The sequence below is a fragment of the Leguminivora glycinivorella genome, chromosome 18 (assembly GCF_023078275.1).
Source record: "Leguminivora glycinivorella isolate SPB_JAAS2020 chromosome 18, LegGlyc_1.1, whole genome shotgun sequence".
NCBI classification, from domain to species: domain Eukaryota; kingdom Metazoa; phylum Arthropoda; class Insecta; order Lepidoptera; family Tortricidae; genus Leguminivora; species Leguminivora glycinivorella.
This window is the reverse complement of record NC_062988.1, coordinates 15,697,485-15,722,023: the sequence shown is the minus strand read 5'-3', so window position 1 is coordinate 15,722,023 and position 24,539 is coordinate 15,697,485. Positions and strand designations below refer to the sequence as shown.

The 24,539-nt window shown below is 38.1% G+C and overlaps 1 protein-coding gene across 1 annotated transcript in view; it reads left to right on the top strand.

Moving 5' to 3' along the window:
• The window catches only part of LOC125235705 (E3 ubiquitin-protein ligase SH3RF1-like), a 94,868-nt gene that overhangs the window by 33,951 nt on the left and 36,378 nt on the right, over nt 1–24,539 (top strand). Inside the window, 1 exon segment of the mRNA XM_048142270.1 lies at nt 18,917–19,084. Within this exon segment, the coding sequence (XP_047998227.1) occupies nt 18,917–19,084 (168 nt within the window).

Below are 24,539 nucleotides of genomic sequence, written 5' to 3'. Positions count from 1 at the left end.
TATTGGTCATGAACTTGGTCTTCGACATGATCATCTGAAGTCCAACCTCGAGGCTTGCGTCGCTGAGGTCTTCAAGCATTGATCGTAGTTCGGAGGCAGTTGAGGACAACCAGAAGGTGGTTGGTGGTGGAGAGGCCTGGGCGGAATCCAGCCTGTTCGGGCGGTTGGTGCCGATCGAGTGTTCCCGAGATACGGTCTTCTACGATTTTATGAAATATCTTGTACAGATGGGAGACAAGACTGATAGGACAGTAGTTTCCTATATCAGACTTGTTAACATTAGCAAAGTTAGTTTGGTTTACCCTCTAAGAAACCTAATAATATCGCTAATGAAACCATACAAAGTGTACGAAGTGTACGAACGTCCCGCGAACTCCCAACTAGGTCGTAATACATTTTTTTACGTGCCCGAATCCTGAAACAATACCATTGGTATCGATCTGCCCCACTTTCCTCCCACGTGGTATAAATAGACGGGGTTAGACATTTGCGGTTGGGTCTGGTTAGGGTTACTAACGTTCTACCAAATTGGTTAGGTAAAGTTTTTTGAAGATTGGCAAATAATATATTCTTCTGATGGAATACGTTATAACGATCACGGATAGGTGACTCTTTTACTATACTGTGGTTAAACGTTGTACCTACAATACATACCTACGCGAATAGGTAATCCGCAACTCTGAACCAAAAGGAGTGTTTTAAATCGACACAAGTTGCAAAGTGCTGAAAAACAATTAAAATTCCTAAAACGTAAACTTAAATCTTGGCGCGCAGTAACCCTACCCGGGACTGTCCATAGACGGAATCTGCGGGATAAGTTTAGTCTCGGCAATGTAAAATCGGACTTATTTGGAACAGGCGGGTAATTAAGTCCGTATACTCTGCGTCTATTTTTGTTGTAAACTGACATGAATTTCACTCTCGTCTAGAGTTTCATGTCAAATAGCGCTCATAAGGAATATTTTTTCACCTATCGGACTTTTTCTTCCCTTCTCGGAGGGATCACTTTTCTTCTTTGTTAGAAATGCTGTTATATGATTTTGATGCTATTTACATATTACTTTAAAAATAAGTCGGTTAAAAGTACGAAAAAGAACGATCAATAAAACCCGGAAAACATTAGATATTTTCGACATGTATTCCATAAACGTCGAGCCATGTGATTACCTATATTTGCTCGGCTGCGTCTATTTTTGTACACCCACATGAATTTCCCTTCACTCTCGTATAGAGTTTCATACATGTCAAAGTTGTGTAAGAGTAAAATTATGCATAATTATTATAGTAATTTAATACATCCTGTTTGGTTTCAATTATAATTTGATTAATTTTGCTCCGAAAAGGTATATGATAGGTTCCTAACAAGTTCTATCTAATCATCTAGGTATACGCCATCTAACCTTATTTAAGGAAAGAAATGTTTTCATCTGCATCATAACATAGATATACGAGTATACTGACAGACTTAAGTTACCATCCTACGGGCTTCCCGAGAGATTATGTGTTTGGGTGGGTAGCTTCCTGGCAGACAGAAGCATAAAGGTCTTAGTTGACGGTAAATGCTCTGACTCCATGCCTGTGAATGCTGGTGTTCCCCAAGGCTGTGTGCTATCACCTACGCTATTCCTCTTGCATATCAATGACATGCTGCAAACCAGCGGCATTCATTGTTATGCGGATGATAGTACGGTTGATGCTACTTACACCGGCCGCACCAATATCTCTCGGGAAAACGTCATCGAGAGCCGGAACAAACTTGTGTCTGAAATTGAGACTTCCTTGAAAGAAGTCTCTGAATGGGGTCGACTTAACTTAGTCCGATTTAACCCTACCAAGACACAGGTTTGCGCGTTTACCGCAAAAAAGTTAGAGTTTGTCGCATCACCCTTTTTTGAGAGCACCCCTCACTGCCACAGCCAGTATAGGAATTCTAGGCGTTGACATTTCGAGTGCAGTCCAGTTTCGCGGTCATTTAGAAGGTAAGGCCAAACTGGCCTCAAAAAAGCTGGGTGTGCTCAATAGATCGAGACAGTATTTCACTCCAGCCCACCGCCTTCAGCTCTATAAGGCGCAGGTTCGCCCACACATGGAGTACTGTTCTCATCTATGGGCAGGGGCACCTCAATACCAGCTTCTCCTCTGGACCGCATCCAACGACGAGCGACTCGAATTGTCAACTGCCAGCATATCTCCGATCGGCTTGACCCCTTGGCGCTGCGTAGAGATGTGGCCTCGCTCTGCATTTTCTATCGCATGTATAACGGGGAGTGCTCCGAGGAATTGTTCGGATTAATCCCTACCGCTTCTTTCCGCCATCGCCCTACGCGACAACATTTCCATCGTCATCATCTAGATGGCTGGCAGTCCTCAACTGTGCGTTTCTCCAGAAACTTCCTGCCCCGCACAGCTAAACTGTGGAATGAATTGTCGCCTGCGGTATTTCCGGACCGATACGACCTTCAAATCTTCAAGAAAAGAGCGTACACCCATCTTAAAGGCCGGCAACGCACCTCCAACACCTCTGGTGTTTCGGGTGTCCATGGGCGGCGGTGATCGCTTACCATCAGGCGACCTGTCTGCTCGTTTGCCTCCTATCCCATAAAAAAAAAAAAAAAAACTTACATTACATAACAGGGTCACACATGGGTCAATTTGTCATTTGAAAAATATAATACCTTTTTCTCAAACATGGTATGAAATATTGATGTTATGTGCCTTATAATTGGCAGCGAAGTATGACGTTGCAGGTGCGGCTAGGACGATTGATAGATAATGGAATTTCATACAAACCTTGCAGGCCAAGGCCGGCAAAGTCCTCTTTTTTAATTTTCAAACACAGATAATTGTGACATAACTAAAGATCGTTATCAGCGTGCTGTATTGGTGGCAGAGTATGGTTGGCAAAAAAACAAATACACAAGTATTTAAAACATTATATACTTAACAAATTATGAAATATACACATATTTATAATTATATTAGTTATTTATCTAAATTACATTGAATAAATAACTAAAATTTGTTCAACAGATTTGGCTTCGTGCACTACTTTTGACTTGAACTGGGTACTTGAATAACAATTCTAGATAGTCTTACTTATCTAGAGTGCATTTGATTATTTGGATTAAAATAATATGTCTACACTTCGCGTAATGTATTTTTATGACATAATTAATGTCATTTACGTACCTATTAGGGTGGTCCTTATTTCGTCGATGTTATATTTTTCTACGGGACACCCGCTTAATGTAAAATCTACCCCTAAAAAACCAATGTAATTTTTATCCAGAATTTTTAAATACATTTTAGAGGTCGCTACCGCACTTTGTAAATTTGGACCCTCCATACAAAATGTTTTTTTTATTTTTTTATTTTCGTTGTGGGGTAAAGAGTCAGGGTGTATTAAAACCAATGTAATTTGTTTACAGAATTTTTAAATACATTTTAGGGGTCGCTACCGCACTTTTCAAAATTTGGAAGAACTTACTTTAGAAGTCTTAGAACCCCTAAAATATGAATAAATAATTTAAAAAAAATCAGCGGCGTTATTTTATGTTAAGATGCACATTAATACACCCTGACTCTTCGCCCCACAACGAAAAATCGAAAAAAAATATAAAAACATTGTGTATGGAGGGTCCACATTTTCAAAGTGCGGGTGCGACCCCAAAAATTTATTTAAAAATTCTGAAAACAAATTACATTGGTTTTAATACACCCTGACTTTTCGCCCCATAACGAAAAATCGAAAAAAATAAATAAAAAAAATTGCATTTTGTATGGAAGGTCCAAATTTACAAAGTGCGGTAGCGACCTCTAAAATGTATTTAAAAATTCTGAAAAAAAAATTACATTCGTTTTTTAGGGGTAGATTTTACATTAAGCGGGTGTCCCGTAGAAAAATATAACATCGATGAAATAAGGACCACCCTAGTACCTATATTGTTTTAAAAATATATAGTTCATCGGAAAAGGCTTTGTACCGTAGAGGTGTAATCCTAAGAAGGTAAGTATTTATTTTGTAGTTAAGAACAAAGTGAATATTTAAATGTAAGTATTTGTTTTTTTTGCCAACCGTACCGTTTGCCACGAAAAGTGCACCTTGATAACGATCTCTAGACATAACATCCAGGTATTTAGCCAATTAAAAAAAAACTATAAGGGGCTTTATAGACGTGCCGACTGCAACTGGTACGGGCCCTAGACAATATTTGATTTTGGGTGCGTTTTCATACAAAAAAAATTTTTTTCGTTTTTTTTTTATTTTTTTTTTAACTTTTTGTTTTTTTATAAGCGTATACGGGGCATCAAAGGGGAACGAAAATTCGATTATTTTTGCGCTACGACGCACCGTTTAGGAGATACAGCCATCCAAAGTTACTATTTTCAGTAGACTTTATTTATTTCATACCATGTTTGAGTGGGGTTGCCCGCCTCAGACCTTACTTGTCGTTTAACTGGGTAAACATTAATAGATACGAGTACATACATTTGGTTTCGTTAAAGTAGCAATAGAAATGAGTCCGGTCCGCTGTTTCCAAACTAGGTTGCCGTGGTAACATTGACAACAGTATAACGTCGATTTTATTATTTACTGAGTTATATGACTTCGTGTGTGGCGATGGCGATGGCGTGCTGCTTACCTTATGAGGATTTATTTGGAGTTTAAATAATACTAATAATTTATAAGCTGTAGCTATTTATGTAATAGGTATTGTAGTCGCCATCATATTATATAATGAGTGGCCAAGGTATTCAAAAATTAAAATTTTGAATACCCCTGACCGCGATATATGTAGACCGATTTTCATGAAACATGGCTAAGAACACTCCCGACTAACTCAGCTTTCAGACAGAAAAAAACTAAATCTAAATCGGTTCATCCGTTCGGGAGCTACGATGCCACAGACAGACAGACAGACAGACAGACACGTCAAACTTATAACACACCGTCGTGTTTGCGTCGTGGGTTAAAATTTTGTGGGGACCTGATGAGGCTCATGGGTAGCTCTCTGATGTCCTTTGGTACTAGGTAGCCTGCTCCAAAGTTCTTCATTCTTTGTCTGGCGAGGGCCTTGACATTCACACATTAGATGTCTGGCGGTCTCTTCCTCTTCGCCGCACATGCGACAATCTGTGTAGTCAGCGTGTCCCATCTCTTTTTGGCGATTAGCCTTTGTATGGTCCTTCATAGCCGTTTTAATGGTTCCTTGTGACGTTGTCTTCAGACCTGGCCTTGGCAAGTTCATCAGCATTTTCATTGCCAATGAAGCCTTCGTGCCCCGGTATCCATACCAGTTGCATCTTGTTTTGCCTTCCAAGCTTGTTAAGAGCTTGCATGCCGTTTAATACCAGTCAAGAGTCACCTCTGGGCGATGTGAAGGCTTTGAGTGCCGCCTGACTGTCGCTGAGTATATAGATATTCTTTCCTTGGGTTTGTCTAACTATATTCTTATGTACACAGGTAATTATTGCGTATGTCTCGGCTTAAAAGACAGTGGCATAATTGCCCATGCTGATACTACCACTGTAGTCACTAGTCATTTGCATAAATGCCTACGCCCGTACCAGATGCCATCTTGGACCGGATCGGATACTTAATATAAAAAGTTGAAAACTCTTTTCGTAGGCTCTAAACAAAAGCGTCCTGGTTAGGGTCTTAGAACAGGAATGAGCAACTGAGCATAGGTACTCGTTCAGATTCAGATTTATTTATTTCTCAAAATCCATACATATTTTTAATTAAAAACTAACAAAAACATGCACACATAAAGAGATCGTCAAGGCAGGTACACTAGGTACGCATTAAAAGCTAACAATCTTACAAGTAGGTATATAACTTTTTTTAGTTAGGTTCACATTTACTAAGAATTATAACTTACTAATATAGACATTTAATATACATATATAATTTACTAATAATTAATTGGAAGTCACGAACATGGCTAGGCACATTAATAGGTATTATTTAGGTATTCTTTTATGCTATAAAGTGTCTTGTCAAGTAGTAGCTGTTTTACTTTGCGACGGAAAGTGTTGAAGTTGGTCTCAGTTTTTATTACTTTTGGCAGTTTGTTGTAAAGTTCAAAACAGAATAACCAAATTAAAAAAGAGAAGACCAATTAGTCAAAGACACTTCCTATCCAGGTGTGGATCATTTTAGACCTTAGTTGCACAGTGGCTGGTACCAAAGTACCAATGGAAGGGGAGAGGCGATAAATAAGTATTGTACCACCAACATAAAATATACAAGACATAAAATTTAAAAAAATGAAGAAGGAGGAGGTACAAAGGCGAACTTATTTAAATATTCAGCAGCTCGGCAGCAATTTGATGGGTTTTAGTTTCCAAGCTGATCAGTAGATCGACTAAGATTTCAAAGTATAAGTAGTAATTAGACCGATTTTTGTGTATGAATGTAACTAAGGACTTAAAAGGAAAATGCCTTATATTTCTAAGTGAAGTGGAGGGAATTCTGGCGTACTAAATTGCCATGGAACTGATAACAGCTAAATTCGGAGTGAGGCGCTAAATTTCAATTTCAAAAAAACAAGGGACCAGGAAATCTTGGTATAAATCTCCCTTATTAAGTACGGTTTTACAGATAACTTCACGTTAGCTATTAGCAGTAATGAAAGTAGGTTGGGGTAACGTTTCATATTAAAAAATAATACTTGAACGTTTTTCTGTTTTTTTAAATCATCCAATTAATCGAATATTTGATAAGAACTGAGTGCGTGGGGTGAGGCATTCTGCTTACTTCTTGTCCACGAATGCTTTCTTTGTTTTGTAAATATTAGTTTGATTTTGAAGATAAATAGGTGTTAACTTGTTAGCAATAACATTGTCCGTATTAAGAATTGATCGAAATTGGTTTCAGTGACGTCTATCTATTAAATATATTACTTATAAATAAAAAATAATGTTTATAGAAATTATCCGTTTATCCGGATAATTTCACTTGGATTATTCGAATATTTTCGGATAAAAATGTAGTAAGGTTATAGGGTTAATTTAATAGAGTTACTAAGAAAAATATCCTCAAGTAGCGTACATCGGTGTTCGCAGGAGGGCGCTCTGATCAAAACTAACGTATCCTTGTAGCTGACATAAATGACAAAACAAAAAAACCGGTCATAATCTGAGGAATCTCTCTGGTAGGTATTCGTGCATGCCATTCCGTTCTTTTCAGCGAAAATTTAATATTTCGCAAAAGTACATGCTGCTACTGATGACTGCCGCAGTCAACGCAGCCGAAGCAGGCTGCGCCTCCAACTGGTGGCGGTAGACTTCATCTGTTCATTTGTTCTTTTCTTTTCTGCGGAGTGAACAAGAACTTTGTATACTCCAGCTATACACTCAGGCCCTGGTCCTTTGAAGTGATTAACTCGAGTACCGTTGGAAACGGCCGGTGTAGTTTAAGACTAACTTACACCAAGATATGTAATTGGTCTCATTTTATAGTCGAATCATAGTAATGACATAACTAAACTCAAGATTGCATGACCAGACTAGCCTAGTACAAGTAAGTCAGGTCATTATTTAACAACTCCACAGCCAGTAAGGCTTTAAAACTATTAAGGTGCGATGGTACGAAAAGTACATGTTTTACCGCCATGATCGATACTATATATTAGTCAAATTAATTATGTAAAATAGATGACATCTAGCGGCGGGCAGGTAATTACTGGTGTACAAAACACCATCTAATATTTGCTTGTAAATAACTTCACCCATCAATACATTTCATTTATTTTCAGGTAAGTATTATGCCATTTATGCCCGCTCAATATAATAATGATGATTGGCGTCGTTTAAATAGCAAATACATGGAACAAACTAGGGTATGCAAACCGGTTAACCGGTTAACCGAAAAACCGGTTAACCGAGACTTTTTGGCCTCGGTTAAAAACCGGTTTTCATAGTCTCTAACCGGTTAATAACCGAAACTATATTTATTTCCCAAAATGACCAAATTAGGCATAAAAAAGGGTCAAAAGTGCATAATTCTTCAATGTTTTGTAACAATAAAGATTTATTTATTACTTTTCATTGACAACATTACGCACCTGCACTGAATTTCTTAAAGTAGTCATAGTATGATCATGATTTTGTAATCTAACTACACGTGAAGATTAAACAATAGTCCCAAGTCCACTCAAATATAGGTACATTTTATACAGTAAAGTCCGGTTAGTATTACGACTCCGCATGCATATATCTAACGTCCAACCGCTTACAATAACCGAATAACGGAAGCACAGGTATTTGTTTGGTTTTCATATGTAATATTATGAAAGTACATCCGTTTATTACGACTCCGGTTTTAACGACCAACCGCTTTTTACGACGTAATTTAACGCAAAATCCGTCCGTCAAGTCCGGTTACAACGACGAGCGACAACGTTTTTACTAGTAAATTGAGGAAACAAAGCTATTTCCGCCCCAAGCACGGCCCCCTGTCTTGCCTACAAGTAGCAAGATGAGATTGTGGCCATGTGACTTTTTGGAGCATTGATTTTAATAATTTTAACAATTGGTTCGCCTGGGGTCTAATCTTATAAGCTCTAAATAGAACCCACTTTTTATTTTTCGATTGCGTATGAACTAGTTTTACTTAATAAAAAAAATCGATTGTCATATTAATTACGTAAATCGAGGTTCAAGGAATGCAACTATTTATTATTACGATATACTTCTGTTTAGACAACAGATTTCGTCAGCGCATCGCGCTGATCCGCGCAAATCAATCTAGGGCATAAGCCAGCACAAACATAGTGTAGTAGTTGCACTTTACACGGATGGAATACAAATAAGATTTACATATGTGTGCTATAGGTAATATTGTGTATATAAGGAAATATAATTTGTAAATAAATCAGATACCAATTGTCCGTTGGTGTTTCACTACCTCCATACCTAAAACCTCTGCTTGCTCAGGGCGACACTCTGAGAGTAGAGACTCCCATCCACCACCTTTCTACAGGTACCCTTGCTGTGGCATAAGACTCCTTTAGCCTTAATCGGTCGTCTGAGCCTGGGCGATCGGCAGCAAGTATCCATCCAACCACCTTGATCCCCCCCCGTAGGGAATCCGTCTGTTACCGATAGGTCTCCCGGTACAGACATCCTTGTCATAGAATAAGTTAGGGCTAGGGAAGTAAGGACTTAGGCCAATAGGATCCCTTGCTATCGCCTCCCACCTTATTTTATGCAGTCTGTGCAGGCACATGCAACGCCTAAGTACCATTTGATTCCATATCATTTCAGTCCATTTAGTAATCCAGGTACTCGGCCTTAGCGTGTGGCTGTACAACTTCAGTAATTTTCCGGTGATGAGCAAGCACGCATACTAAAAATGACATATCTTTAAACCGAAATGAATTTCGTTTTGTACGACATCCAGTTAGTACGACGTAATATCAGCGGTCCCCTGGGCGTCGTTTTAACCGGACTCTTCTGTGTATTTCAAATTATATTTTTAAAATAAAGGGAAAATGAAGATCTTGGTTTTCTTACGTTAATTTCTTGTATTACTAGTGGCTCTGGGAGCTGTAGACCTCCGCGACATGCTTAGAAAACGCAAAACTGACAAATACTTAAAGTGATTATCACAGTAAAGCTTGACAGTTTTAAGCGCCATATACACTATGGGCACTCGAGTCCTTTATGGCAACTTCTGCATTTTACAAAATTTCCAAAAATTGGATAAAAATGATCATCATCGTGCAAGTAATACCTGCTAAGACATCATAAACAACAGAATTCTTGAAGGTAATGGTAATATTATTGCGTAGTACGGTAATTTACTAAAAATCTGCAAAACCGGTTAAAAACCGGTTAACCGGTTTTGAAGGTATTGGTTCGGTTATTAACCGGTTTTTAAAGTTAACCGGTTTTTGCAAACCCTAGAACAAACTCACAGTTGGCTCCGTCACTGTAGGCTGTGAAGCTCCCCGCACGCACAACAACGCGTACATCAAACTCGTGAGAGGTGAACATGACACACTCCATGCGTGAGCATAGCCGCCTTCTAACACAGCAAGCAGCAAGAAAGCTCTTATTAAAAAGCTCTGTAACATACATGGGAAATACTAAGTTCCTTAAAGTAACGAGAACGTGATAATTTTTCCTTGGAACTAAGCCAGTAGGTGATAGAATCAGTACAACACAACTGTCGTTCAAGTAACATGATAAGGTTACGAGAAATTAATGTACAATTGGCATAGTCGATGCTCTCAATTACAGATCCGGCTTACATAGCCATAAAATAATTTAGTAATAAACAATGACAATGAAGATATTAGAAAATATTGTCATGTAATCTTTTTTTATGAAAATATATTAAGCAGAATACATGGCTGCTCCTTGGCAGGACCTTTAACAACTGCTAATTATTTATCTATCAACATGATAAAATTAATAAAAGGTAATAATCAATGTGTACTAGCCACCAATTTTGCTATAAGATAACAAACATTACCATATCAAAGCTTCATACGCAAGCCACGGTGATACGGCTGCTTTCGAGGCTGGCGGCGCAACGACCGCAGACGTTGGCCCTTCATGACAAGGTTGTCGCGCAGCCTGTAGCATGCACTCTATTGGAAACCGTAATTCCACCAGCAACCTCTGGAAAGTATTAGTGCAAGCAACCCTTTCAAGGTAACCTTGAGATCACTACTCTTTAAGGTCATAAAACATGCTTTTGACAAACAAGGTCTCAAGCTAACCTCTTAAAGATATACTATATAACACATGATGGTCCGTCTCCAAAGACCTGCATCACAAATACCAGAAACAGAACTAGCCTCTTAGGGATAGTCTACAGAACACATGATGGTCCGTCTCCAAAGACCTGCATCACAAATACCAGAAACAGAACTAGCCTCTTAAGGATAGTCTACAGAACACATGATGGTCCGTCTCCAAAGACCTGCATCACAAATACCAGGAACAGAACTAGCCTCTTAAGGATAGTCTATAGAACACATGATGGCCCGTCTCCAAAGACCTGCATCACAAATACCAGAAACAGAACTAGCCTCTTAGGGATAGTCTACAGAACACATGATGGTCCGTCTCCAAAGACCTGCATCACAAATACCAGAAACAGAACTAGCCTCTTAAGGATAGTCTATAGAACACATGATGGCCCGTCTCCAAAGACCTGCATCACAAATACCAGAAACAGAACTAGCCTCTTAGGGATAGTCTACAGAACACATGATGGTCCGTCTCCAAAGACCTGCATCACAAATACCAGAAACAGAACTAGCCTCTTAAGGATAGTCTATAGAACACATGATGGCCCGTCTCCAAAGACCTGCATCACAAATACCAGAAACAGAACTAGCCTCTTAAGGATAGTCTACAGAACACATGATGGTCCGTCTCCAAAGACCTGCATCACAAATACCAGAAACAGAACTAGCCTCTTAAGGATAGTCTATAGAACACATGATGGCCCGTCTCCAAAGACCTGCATCACAAATACCAGAAACAGAACTAGCCTCTTAAGGATAGTCTATAGAACACATGATGGCCCGTCTCCAAAGACCTGCATCACAAATACCAGAAACAGAACTAGCCTCTTAAGGATAGTCTACAGAACACATGATGGTCCGTCTCCAAAGACCTGCATTGCATAAACAGAACTACTTAAGAAACAATAATCAAAGTGCTAAATGTATAGCAGACATTAAAGTAATCATTATAATTATGACTCACACTTTAAGTGACGGAAATCACTTCATTTGTGGATATCACATTAATTACACTACCATGGATACCACAAGATTCAGGTACAATGTGCTTATCAGGAAACCCTGTGAACAGAATATATTATTAACATCATGTAAAGGCAACACAACTCGGTTCTTAATCCGGCGTGTATATATGCAATGGAAACTCAGTTCTTAATCTGAAAGTAATAAGACAAGCACAACTCGGTTCTTAATCTGAGACTAATAAGACAAAACACAACTCTGTTCTCAATCCGGCGTGCATATATATAATGACAACTCAGTTCTTAATCTGAGACTAATAAGACAAAACACAACTCGGTTCTTAATCCGGCGTGCATATATGTAATGACAACTCAGTTCTTAATCTGAGACTAATAAGACAAAACACAACTCGGTTCTCAATCCGGCGTGCATATATGTAATGACAACTCAGTTCTTAATCTGAGACTAATAAGACAAAACACAACTCGGTTCTCAATCCGGCGTGCAACTTGTCTTATTTTTCCCGTGCCCCTAAGGTAACACGCTTACTATATATATACCATTATTGAAACACATTCCAGTCAAGCAAGAATAATCATATGGCACTTGGCTTGACTTATCGAGGTTTCACTACATTCAAATAATGTAATATTTTATCTATCATTGTTCACTTACCAAATGGTTCTTGACAAAGGTATTTATATATCATCATCAGGCATGGTGCATAAGCTTAATAATTAAACCATCAAGCTTGCCAGACACACTAGAGAGGTGCTCCAGCTGTAGGTATATGTGCAATTTAAAGCACAACATTATCCATATAGCTGCCACCTGCACAACTACATAATTTTGTTAGTTGTGTTAATACTATGCATATGCAAGAATACTTAGTACAGGTGATTGAGTTTTTATAACAAAATATCATTATTTTTGATTCTTGCAAAAGTCACAAAACATGTAAAATATATATATTCTTGTGAAATCAAGAAGCAATAGAAGTGTACAGTTATTTTTTTTTATATTTCAAGGAACAGAACATATTAAAAGTAGACAATACTTGTCAACTTCAAACGTTACCTGTTTGTCATGCTTCGGTTCAGAAACATTCCTTCGCAGTGAAGGGTTAAAATTATTAGAAGCTCCAATTAAGTTATTTACCTCAGATTATTGCACATCTGTTAAAAACTTAACTGATTGGCATGTTTCAAGCCCAATTCCAAATCAAACTGATTTGTTGTAACAGACAAGTATAGCATGTAGACCGTTAAAGTCCATCAGGTCTATAAATATCAAAATCTCTTACCATTAGCTATGACAAATTTTACCAGTGTCATAAATAGTTCAATAGATATCCAGTTTGGTGTTTCCAGCTTTTAGCAAGATTTAACCTCAGGAACTTCTGGAATCATGCCTTACCAATGCAAGTATTTTCAACTTATGGTCAATATTCACCAGGTTACCGGCAGGCAACTACTGTAATCAATAAATTAATCTGGAAAGGAATGTAATTTAAAGAACAAATTATATCACTGTCAATGCATTAAATGGACACTGGACTATGTCATGATAATAAATGTTCCAAGTGTCTGTCTAGGTAATATATTTGTCTTTGGTTCAATTTAGAACATGATTACATTGATTACATTTCTTGTCAAAAATGTTTGCAATGCTAAACCAGCATTATTATAAACAAAACAGCATCAACAATACACTATACTTCAGTGCTATGCCCTTAATTTTAACACACATTATGGTTTTAACAAGATGCATAATTAACCTCATCAAAATATTATTATTATTTTATCAACATTTTTGATGAATTTGTGCCATGTAATATAGCAACATGTTTCCTCATTTAGAAAAATGCAAGATCATACAGAGTTTATATGCATAAGAATGTCACTAAGACAGATTTCAAAATACAGTCCCCGGAGAAGTGTTAGTGAACTTATAACAAAACACAAACAAGACAAGACAGTTGTCAAAGTTTTCTTATGCTTATTTACTCATCCCTTTATACCAACCTGTAGTGAATTTAAAATGTATTTACTGTCAGTATACTTACATAAGCCAGATGCAATGGTACAATATTATTGAGTAGGATAAATACCTTATTCCATGTCATTCCGGACAAACTTATATTTAATATGACAAATAGGGCAAGATAATGATCATCTCTCTTTGTAGATCATTAAACCCATAAAGTCACCTGTTATAAGGAATCATTTAGGTGTAATTTAGATCTAAGTACTTGTATCTTATACTCTGTTTCACTGTGACACTGTGACAATTGTCAATATATCACAAGTAGGTTCAATATGTATTATGTATTCTGAAACATATCTGGAAGCACAAAAACACAACACACAAGTGAGCTAATGATTATTCATTACTGCAGCCCCTCTATATATACTGGTAATACTCTTTGCCCGGAGCATTATGTGAATGACAACTTGGATGTGGTTAGCATCTCACCGTCCATGACTTACTGTGGTACTTATTGTGATACATTTTGTGAGTATATAAAAGTATTAGTATCTTCAACATGTACATAACTAAGTTGATCTGAAAGAAAGAAACACAACACAGGCTACTATAGTGGATGTTGATAATTTCAGCCCCAGAGCACTGTGTTTGGATCACTTTTACTTCCGATTTCACACTCATTATGATAAATTATTACTCCAAAGTGTGAATATCTCGTAAACTGCAATGAATCTGAAAGACAACACAAGACACGCCAGCACACTAGGCATGTTCTATCTCTTTGTTGGCACAATTACGGACAACTATTTGATCACGTACTTTGCCTCTTACACTTTTAACTGTATTATATGGTGCTAGTGTCTTTACTCGTTGAATCAGATCGACTGGTGTTAATTAAATACTGTTGGACGACAATAAATGGTTATGAGCGCGGCGCGAGAATGATATTGTCAATTTCGGACAAATTTCATAGTACGGGCGTATATGGGTAACTTAATATCTCGCTTCTGAAACTGTTAGAGTAAAAACACCAGGATACCACTATTAATTATACAGTTTATTAAACGGAATCTCAAAATACAAGTTCGATGACAAGCTATCTTCAAGTGACGCTCTGAGTCCGTCTGCCGCCATTTTTGACAGCGATGCTAGTGAAGGGGACGTTCGACTAGTGATGTCCTTATAGTACACATTTTCCGAGAAATGCTAAAACAGGGTTTTCCCATTTCTAATATTTGCATATATCTTGTGATACCTGAGTTATCACTAGTGTAGTGATAATACTTTCTCTCGTATCGCGTGTTTGTCTGGTCATAAACATGTATACAATTTTCCTCTCCTAAGTTTAGGAAAAATATGAATACATACATATGACTTAAGGTACAGCGGGGCAAATCTTGACTGGAAGTCAATTGTAACTGATCCATTTTTTCCATTATTACACTATGATGTTGAGGTTTTACATGTATCCATATCCACTGAACACTACCATATATATATTGTATAACCGGTGGACACTATTTAATAATGCAAACATTGTAAAACATGGAAAAAATGGACCAGTTACATTTGCCCCCCAGTCGAGATTTGCCCCGCTGTACCTTACACGTAATTCAGACAAGCAATAAACACATGTATGGAGTTAGTATACCTACATGAAAATTCGCAATTTTCTTTACCCCTAAAGGGCATCTCTGATATTTAGTAGGGACTGTAGGGAGTGGGGGTAGATAAATCTGTATATTTTATTCTAAGACTTGAGCTGAAGTTAGATAGTTATTACCTAGGTATATATGATTAGGTATGTAAAAGGTACACCCATTTTTGTAAACATGCTGAAGCGTAGTTTGCAATTTAGATATTATAACTAACTTATACTTGACAAACTTCGTTATTATATGTTACTTTGACATTTGTGTTTGTTAGATAAAGTCAAAATCTTTCACTTTTACATTTTATATAGTAGAATTGTTTCTTTTTTTCCTTTTTCATTTTGTCGAAGCTACCTGCGCACAATTTGATATATTAACGTGTGAGACTTGTGAGAGAGTCGCTATCCATACTGGGACCCACACTCAATCTTACCTCTTCACACTAAGATGAAAAAAAACTCGGACGTCCTTAGAATTGCTTTTACAAATCTCCGTCAACAGTTCACAAGAGTCACAAGCAATTTCTTATGCCGTCTGAAAATCATATCATACAATCATACATACAATCACGCCTGTATCCCATAACGGGGTAGGCAGAGCACATGAACTACTCAAGTTTCAGTGCCACATAAATAATATTCTAATCGCCCAAAATTCCATCATAATTGCCCCTTTTCGCCATGATTAGCCAATTTTCGATATTTGCAATTATCCCAGGGTACGCAGCCGAATGGCATAAACGCTCACGAAACGAAACGCTCGTAGATATCTATCTCTATCGCTCTTGCGTCAATACGCAATGCGCCGCGAGGGAGACTGCCTTTCGCGGCGTTTCGTTTTCGTTTCGCGTCTCAGAAATGCCATTCGGCTACGGGGCCAGGATTCGGGAAACAAATTATCCAATCGAACCTTTTAGGTCTTCACGTGAATAATTAGGAAGTGGGTAATCACGTCGCCTTGACTCACAAAACTTATCGGCGCGGGTCGCCGATACGATAAGATATAGATTTAAAGCCAGCCTTTATGTGCATAGATAGTATAGATACGTGTATTTATTATTTACAAACAAATATATTAATTACTAGCTATTTCCCGCGGCTTCGCCCGCGTACTAAAAGTAATATTATTCAAACTTAGAACCCCCATTTATTTCACCCCCTTAGGAGGTGAATTAAAAAAAAAATCCTTTACACCTTATAAGGAACCTACGTGCCAAATTTGGAATCTCTAGACTAGAATCAGCGGTTTCGGCTGTGGGTTGATATGTCAGTCAGTCAGTCAGTTTCTTCTTTTACATATTCAGAGACTCAAGTGTGTATCTGTCAGCAGCGGCTGGTCCGTACAAGCTGAATCCCACCGGCTTGCCTAAAATTGATTACTAGTAAAGCACCTAATGTTAATGTAGGTTTCTTTTTGCTGTGTTGCCTAGCAGAAATTTTCACCAGCCGCCTCTAGTATCTAAATATCTATACACACTTGAGTTTCAAAATGGAGAAAAGAAGGTGCTGTAATTTGTCAAGGGATGGTTCTAATTGCGTCTTTTCAAGGAAAAAAAAAATAAAATGAGAATATTCTTTCACAAATGGGGGCACTCAGCACATAGAACGCGAAAGCGTAAGAGACTGGTCCCACCAAAAGCGGGTAAGGGATGAGCTGTCGGCGTTAGAAACGAACAGAAGATAGTCGCAGAACAGAAGGTTGCCAGAGCTCAACGAGGGTGCGGTGTGCTGATGACGGGAGGACTTTCGGAACTGACTTATTCCGTCTTATTGTCCTTTGAGTCGTCGGCAACCCGAACCCTCCTTGGAACTAGTGCACTCCTTTTTACTGTGTATTTAACACAGCAAAAGGGAATGTACAAGTTTCTATGGGGTGGCAACGCGCATGTGACACTCTTTGAGTTGCAGGCGTCCGTCCATAGGTTACGGTGACCGCTTTCCATCAGGCAGGTCGTACGCTTGTTTGCCACCGACGTAGTATAAAAAAAAAAAGTCGCATCCGCTTACTCTCATCGTTACAGCTTGTTTTGGTGGGACCAGTGTCTTGGAAGCGTAAGCGTAGAGTTATGGGCAGCAAGCGTCGTATAAGCGTTAATAACCACAAAAATAAAATTTCGAAAAAAAAAACCCCGACATAATGGACCGATTTTCACGAAACATGGCTGAACACTCCCGACTAATTCAGCTTTCAAACAAAAAAACTGAATCTAAATCGGTTCATCCGTTCGGGAACTACGATACCACAGGCAGACACGTCAAACTTATAACACTTCCGTCGTTTTTGCGTCGGGAGTTAAAAAGGGGTAATAAGTTAAAAATATTACTTTAAAGTTTAAACTGTAGAATCTTTGATTCTCTAACGCGCCATCGAGCCATTCATGTTCTGATTCTTGTCGCGAACTCATTGCAATCGCTATACCTGGGGATTATTGTGCCCCACTTTGAGAAACCCTGGACCAGTATAAACTGCAATACAATACGCTATACTTTAACGACCGTTGTGGCGCAGTCGGTAGTGACCCTGCCTGAAGAAAACAGAAAACATCCATGACTCAGGAACAAATATCTATGCTCATCACACAAATAAATGCCCTTACCGGGACCGCGGCTTAGCAGGCAGGGTCACTACCGACTGAGCTAAACCGGTCGTCAAAATTCGATGTGGAACGAGAGGTGAAATACATATTTAATACAAATACAATACACGCCCTAAAATTAAATTAGAAAATGTCTATGCCCAGTCAGATGACATTCAAATTTCTCAGAAAATACCTTAATCTGAAAATTACTTGTAAAACTTATTATTTCAGTTCAGACTGAATCGATACAGGGTTCCAGACTATGCCCTTTAATAGTCCTAAGTAGTTGCTTAGTTTTAGTTGCCACCGAACGAATTTATAGGTTATAATAAGACCGAAAAGTCTACAGCTGGAAATTTCTGGGCCTGACTGACTACTGGGAAGCGTAAATATAGGTTCAGATGACCTTGACATTATCTTATGTTTACAGAGCGTTTATATTTATGAGTGGGAGAGGTGTGTCGCATAACAGTTGAGTTCGTTTACATACATACATACATATAATCACGCCTGTATCCCATAAAGGAGTTCGTTTACATCTACATATATATGTAGATATGCGGACAAAAATATCTGAACATGAACACTCTTTTATGTTCATAATACAGTTGAGTTCAGATATTTTTGTTGATTAGCGTTAGGTGTTAAATAACTTGACTTTATCAAACTGTGGCTAAAAATATTAAATTAAAGTAGGTCTCTGACTTTTTGTAGGTAGAGAATTGGACATGTTTTGGTTTGTAGTATAACGAGGAGCATCATCAGACCCCGCGAGCTGGCTACTGTATAAAAGAGAGAGACAAATATGATTGTAATACGTGGTTGTGTGCCTACAGAAACATATGATAAAGTTACTAAAGAAACATATGAAAATGTTTTCATATTTATACGCAACAAAACAAACAATAACATTCCTGTTGGTTATGCTCGTCTCCAAGGCATTGCATTAACGTATTTTTATTTCGTTCCAGGTTATAGTAGAATCCCACAAGGAGCTGCGATGTCCAGAATGCCGCATCCTAGTCGAGACGAAGGTCGAGGAACTGCCCCCCAACGTGCTCCTCATGAGGATCCTGGAGGGGATGAGAAACAATGTTCCTCGGAAGATACTGTCGCAACGGACCAATAGACATGCACAGGTAAAGGCTTTTGACACGGTTGTACTAACGTTCAGTATATGCTATAGCGGGGTTCAACAAGGGTCGATCTTAGGTGCACGACTTTACATCAGGATTCTTTCTACATTTGTAATCAAGGGATGCAAATTACATGATGATGAATACTGCATCCTAGTCGAGACGAAGGTCGAGGTACTGCCCCCCATCGTGCTCCTCATCAGGATCCTGGAGGGGATGAGAAACAATGTTCCTCGGAAGATACCGTCGCAACGGACCAATAGACATGCACAGGTAAAGGCTTTTGACACGGTTGTACTAACGTTCAGTACTTTTGGGCTGTAAATACACTAAACTCAAAATACACTAGTAGTCAATATGCTACAATTTCAAAACGACCTTTGCTCATAACACACGAGACCCTAATTACTATATTCCCAAAAGGAACCTGTCCTCGATATGCACCATTCTCATTGCGTACTATTTCCAAAATACTATAATCCCAAAATACCCTAAATTATCTCCACTCGGAAGTGCCAAAATACTCTACTGTCATAAGGCATTATTCCCAAAATACTCTAATCCCAATACACCCTAGTCCCAAAATACACTATTTTTTTTAATGCCAATTTCTCGTTTCTACGTTAAGCGGAAGGGCGGGGGGGAGGAGGAGGGGGGGGGGGGGGTCACCTGGCGTTATTGGATTGAAATATGAATTTGTTTAGCAATGCCACTACTTACTTAACTTATTATTGGATTCCATTGTGGTGCGGGCGGTGGGCTGGCAACCGGTCACCATCACAATTTCGTTTAATTTCAACTCCTTACTTAGGAATTGATAATCATCATTTCCTATTTGCACCGGCCATAGCTTAAGAAATTAAGGTATTTTAGAGGCATTATTCCCAAAATACTCTAATCCCAATACACCCTAGTCCCAAAATACCCTAATTTGTTTTTAATGCCAATTTCTGTTTTTAGGGTTCCGTAGTCAACTAGGAACCCTTATAGTTTCGCCATGTCTGTCTGTCCGTCCGTCCGTCCGTCCGTCCGTCCGCGGATAATCTCAGTAACCGTTAGCACTATAAAGCTGAAATTTGGTACCAATATGTATATCAATCACGCCGATAAAGTGCAAAAATAAAAAATGGAAAAAAATATTTTATTAGGGTACCCCCTCCCCCTCCTACATGTAAAGTGGCGGCTGATATTTTTTTTCATTCCAATCCCAACGTGTGATATATTGTTGGATAGGTATTTAAAAATGAATAAGGGTTTACTAAGATCTTTTTTTCTTAATATTAATATTTTCGGAAATAATCGCTGCTAAAGGAAAAAAAGTGCGTCCCCCCGTCTAACTTTTGAACCATATGTTTAAAAAATATGAAAAACATCACAAAAGTAGAACATTATAAAGACTTTCTAGAAAAATTGTTTCGAACTTGATAGGTTTAGTAGTTTTTGAAAAAAATACGGAAAACTACGGAACCCTACACTGAGCGTTGCCCGACACGCTCTTGGCCGGTTTTTACGTTATTAAGTTTTCTTTCAACTCCTGAATTGCCAAGAGTGGCACTGAAATTCATAGTTTCATTTGCTCTGTCTACACGATTTGTGAGTTTATGTACATTAACTTATTATACAGGGTGTATTTTGATAGCGGGTCAGTAAGGGCAGCTATGAGATGCCGTAGTCCTACGTGAAATTGGTCTAAGGGGACCATCCATCGATTTCAAATTGATGAAAAAAAAATTTTTTTTTTCGCATGGTGTTTTTTGATGCCAACCGATTCCATTCCTATTCAGTATCAATACTTGCCTAGGGGTCAACTCACGGCAATGCACTAAAAACCCACAAATCAATGGCTACATTTTACTATGGGGAAAATGCGAAATGCGAAAAAAAATTTTTTTTCATACAAATTGTATGGGAAAAGTTTCTCGCAATTTGTGACTTTTCTAGCCGGAAACGTTTTTTTGGTCCCATACAAGCTTTTGATCCTGGATAGGAATGGGATAGATTGGCGTCAAAAAAAAAGTTTGTCAACAATGCCCTTTTTCTCGCATCCTGTATGTTTTTTCCAAAATCGTTAAATGCCATTTTTCATCAATTTGAAATCGATGGATGGTCCCCTTAGACCAATTTCACGTAAGGACTACGGCATCTCATAGCTGCCCTTATTGACCCGCTATCAAAATACACCCTGTATAATAAGTTAACGTACATAAACTCACAAATCGTGTAGACAGAGCAAATGAAACTTTGAATTTCAGTGCCACTCTTGGCAATTCAGGAGTTGAAAGAAAACTTAATAACGAAAAAACAGAAATTGGCATTAAAAACAAATTAGGGTATTTTGGGACTAGGGTGTATTGGGATTAGAGTATTTTGGGAATAATGCCTTATGACAGTAGAGTATTTTGGCACTTCCGAGTGGAGATAATTTAGGGTATTTTGGGATTATAGTATTTTGGAAATAGTACGCAATGAGAATGGTGCATATCGAGGACAGGTTCCTTTTGGGAATATAGTAATTAGGGTCTCGTGTGTTATGAGCAAAGGTCGTTTTGAAATTGTAGCATATTGACTACTAGTGTATTTTGAGTTTAGTGTATTTACAGCCCAAAAGCGTTCAGTATATGCTATAGCGGGGTTCCACAAGGGTCGATCTTAGGTGCACGGCTTTACATCAGGATTCTTTCTACATTAGTAATCAAGGGATGCAAATTACATGATGATGAATGCCGCATCCTAGTCGAGACGAAGGTCGAGGAACTGCCCCCCAACGTGCTCCTCATCAGGATCCTGGAGGGGATGAGAAACAATGTTCCTCGGAAGATACCGTCGCAACGGACCAATAGACATGCACAGGTAAAGGCTTTTGACACGGTCGTACTAACATTTAGTATAGGTTATCGCAGGGTTCGCTACAAATAACGAGCTCCAACTACCTTGCCCGAATGCTGAAATGGTCCAATAGGCATACTTGTATAAGTTTTCACTTTTGACATGGTCGTAAGTAGGTAGGGTCCCACAAGGGTCAATCATAGGGCGTTGTCATTTTTATTACGCTACTATTATCATAGCCTTCTTTGGCCACACCATCTATTGGAATGGAACGTATGACGATATTATTTTATATTACAATATTTTTTGTACTGTGTCGAAATTAGTAGAAATTATGCTAAGAAGCTTTGCCTGTGCCACTACACGAGATTACTAAAATGTTTTTCACGTTTTATTCTTGACTCAATAGAGATAAATAAGCAAGGAATCCAAAGACGGTTTATAATATAACTGGGATAAGCAACGAACTGTTCCAATTACAAATGGTAATATATACAAATGCGCAGTAAATCTGCACGATGTATGATGATTGCACAATCATCGCATTAGATCAATAATTCAAAGCATTGACAAGAAATACGTGACATCATGACACAAAGGTAAAAAGTTAAACGGACAATGTCAATCACTATTATGCAATTTCATCATCACAGAGAGTTCTCGGTCAATGTCATTCTGAGAAAAACCGGTCAACTCGGCCCAATGCGTGTCCGATAACACGAAATGGACGCTTCTTTCATGCAATAAAAAGCAATAGGTATAAGAAATGCGTTCTGACGTAAGAGAATTTTGCGAAACTATATTATTATACAACTCTTAAAAATGATAATAAGTTTATTGAAACAAACCAAACAAGCTACTCACAAATCATAATCAGCACAGGCTTCGTCATAAATGCAAATCACAAATAGAAAATCCGCAACATGCTTCGTAAAAAAAAGACATCAAACTGAAAATGATTGTATTTAAAAGACAAGCGTTGAACTTAAAATTAAGTACTCATTTCCAAAATAATGTAACCTTTGGTGGAGTCGATTTTGCAACGAATTGTTATGTCAGAGTTTGCGATAATTAGAAGTTCTTATTAAACACCGGGTTCCCCCAGAATCAATCAGGACTTTCTAGAAACGTTCCGTTTTTGTTTACATCTTTCAAATAAACATTATAACCGAGTCATGACGTAACAGAGTACCTAGCCAGCGTTACCATGGCTTACGCTTCGTAAGCGTATCGTAGCTAGCTCTCCGTATTGCTTTTCGTCCTTCGGGACAGGCTAGAACCATAGGCCATACTGTCTTCAGTGCGATTAAATTTGTTCTATTCCTCTTTTTAGGGTTCCGTAGTCAACTAGGAACCCTTATAGTTTCGCCATGTCTGTCTGTCCGTCCGTCCGTCCGCGGATAATCTCAGTAACCGTAAGCACTAGAAAGCTGAAATTTGGTACCAATATGTATATCAATCACGCCAACAAAGTGCAAAAATAAAAAATGGAAATAAATGTTTTATTAGGGTACCCCCCCTACATGTAAAGTGGGGGCTGATATTTTTTCTCATTCCAACCCCAACGTGTGATATATTGTTGGATAGGTATTTAAAAATGAATAAGGGTTTACTAATATCATTTTTTGATAATGTTTATATTTTCGGAAATAATCGCTTCTAAAGGAAAAAAAGTGCGTCCCCCCCTCTAACTTTTGAACCATATGTTTAAAAAATATGAAAAAAATTACAAAAGTAGAACTTTTTAAGACTTTCTAGAAAATTGTTTTGAACTTGATAGGTTCCGTAGTTTTTGAGAAAAATACGGAAAACTGCGGAACCCTACACTGAGCGTGGCCCGACACGCTCTTGGCCGGTTTTTTATGATAAGTCTTCGTTCAGGTCTTCAGTCTTCCCCTTAATCATCATCCTCCTTGCGTTATTCCGGCATTTGCCACGGCTCATGTCCTGGACAGCCTGGGGTCCGCTTTGACAGTTTTCCCCCTTAATACCATATGTATGTCAAATCCAGTAAGTACGTCCTCAGTTTCAGATTTATTTTTATCTTATATTAAGTAAATAAGTTTTTTTTGCAAAAATTTCATTTTTGTCACAAGCTTTATTCGCCGACTGTACCTTTCTTTCAACAGTCATCTACTGCTCTCCGAGACGTTTTTAAAAACCCCTTACTCGATGGGGATACGACGTTTCGTAACAGTGTTCCTATGACCTTTATGCTCCATCATCAGGTCCTTGATACCATATACCTCCATACTATAATATTGCATTGTCACGTGATTTACATATGTGTGCAAAATTTCAGCTCAATCGGAAACCGGGAAGTGGTTCAAATTTAGGTTCCACGTTATGACAAGGCAAGTTGAATAAAAGCTTGTAATGAAAATGCGTCTCTTCCAGTAATTTAGGCATATCCGTTAATAATATTAATTTAAATAGACAGTAACTTACTTATTTACAACATATCTACAATACGAGTATTATATACTTACCTACAAATAAACAAAGATACATAATCTACTATTACAGATTCACTTGTCAAATAATAAGAAAGAAAGAAAGAAAGAAAAAGCATTTATTAGCACAAAATACATATCAATAACTATCTAAAACTAAAACCAAACAAACCAAAAAA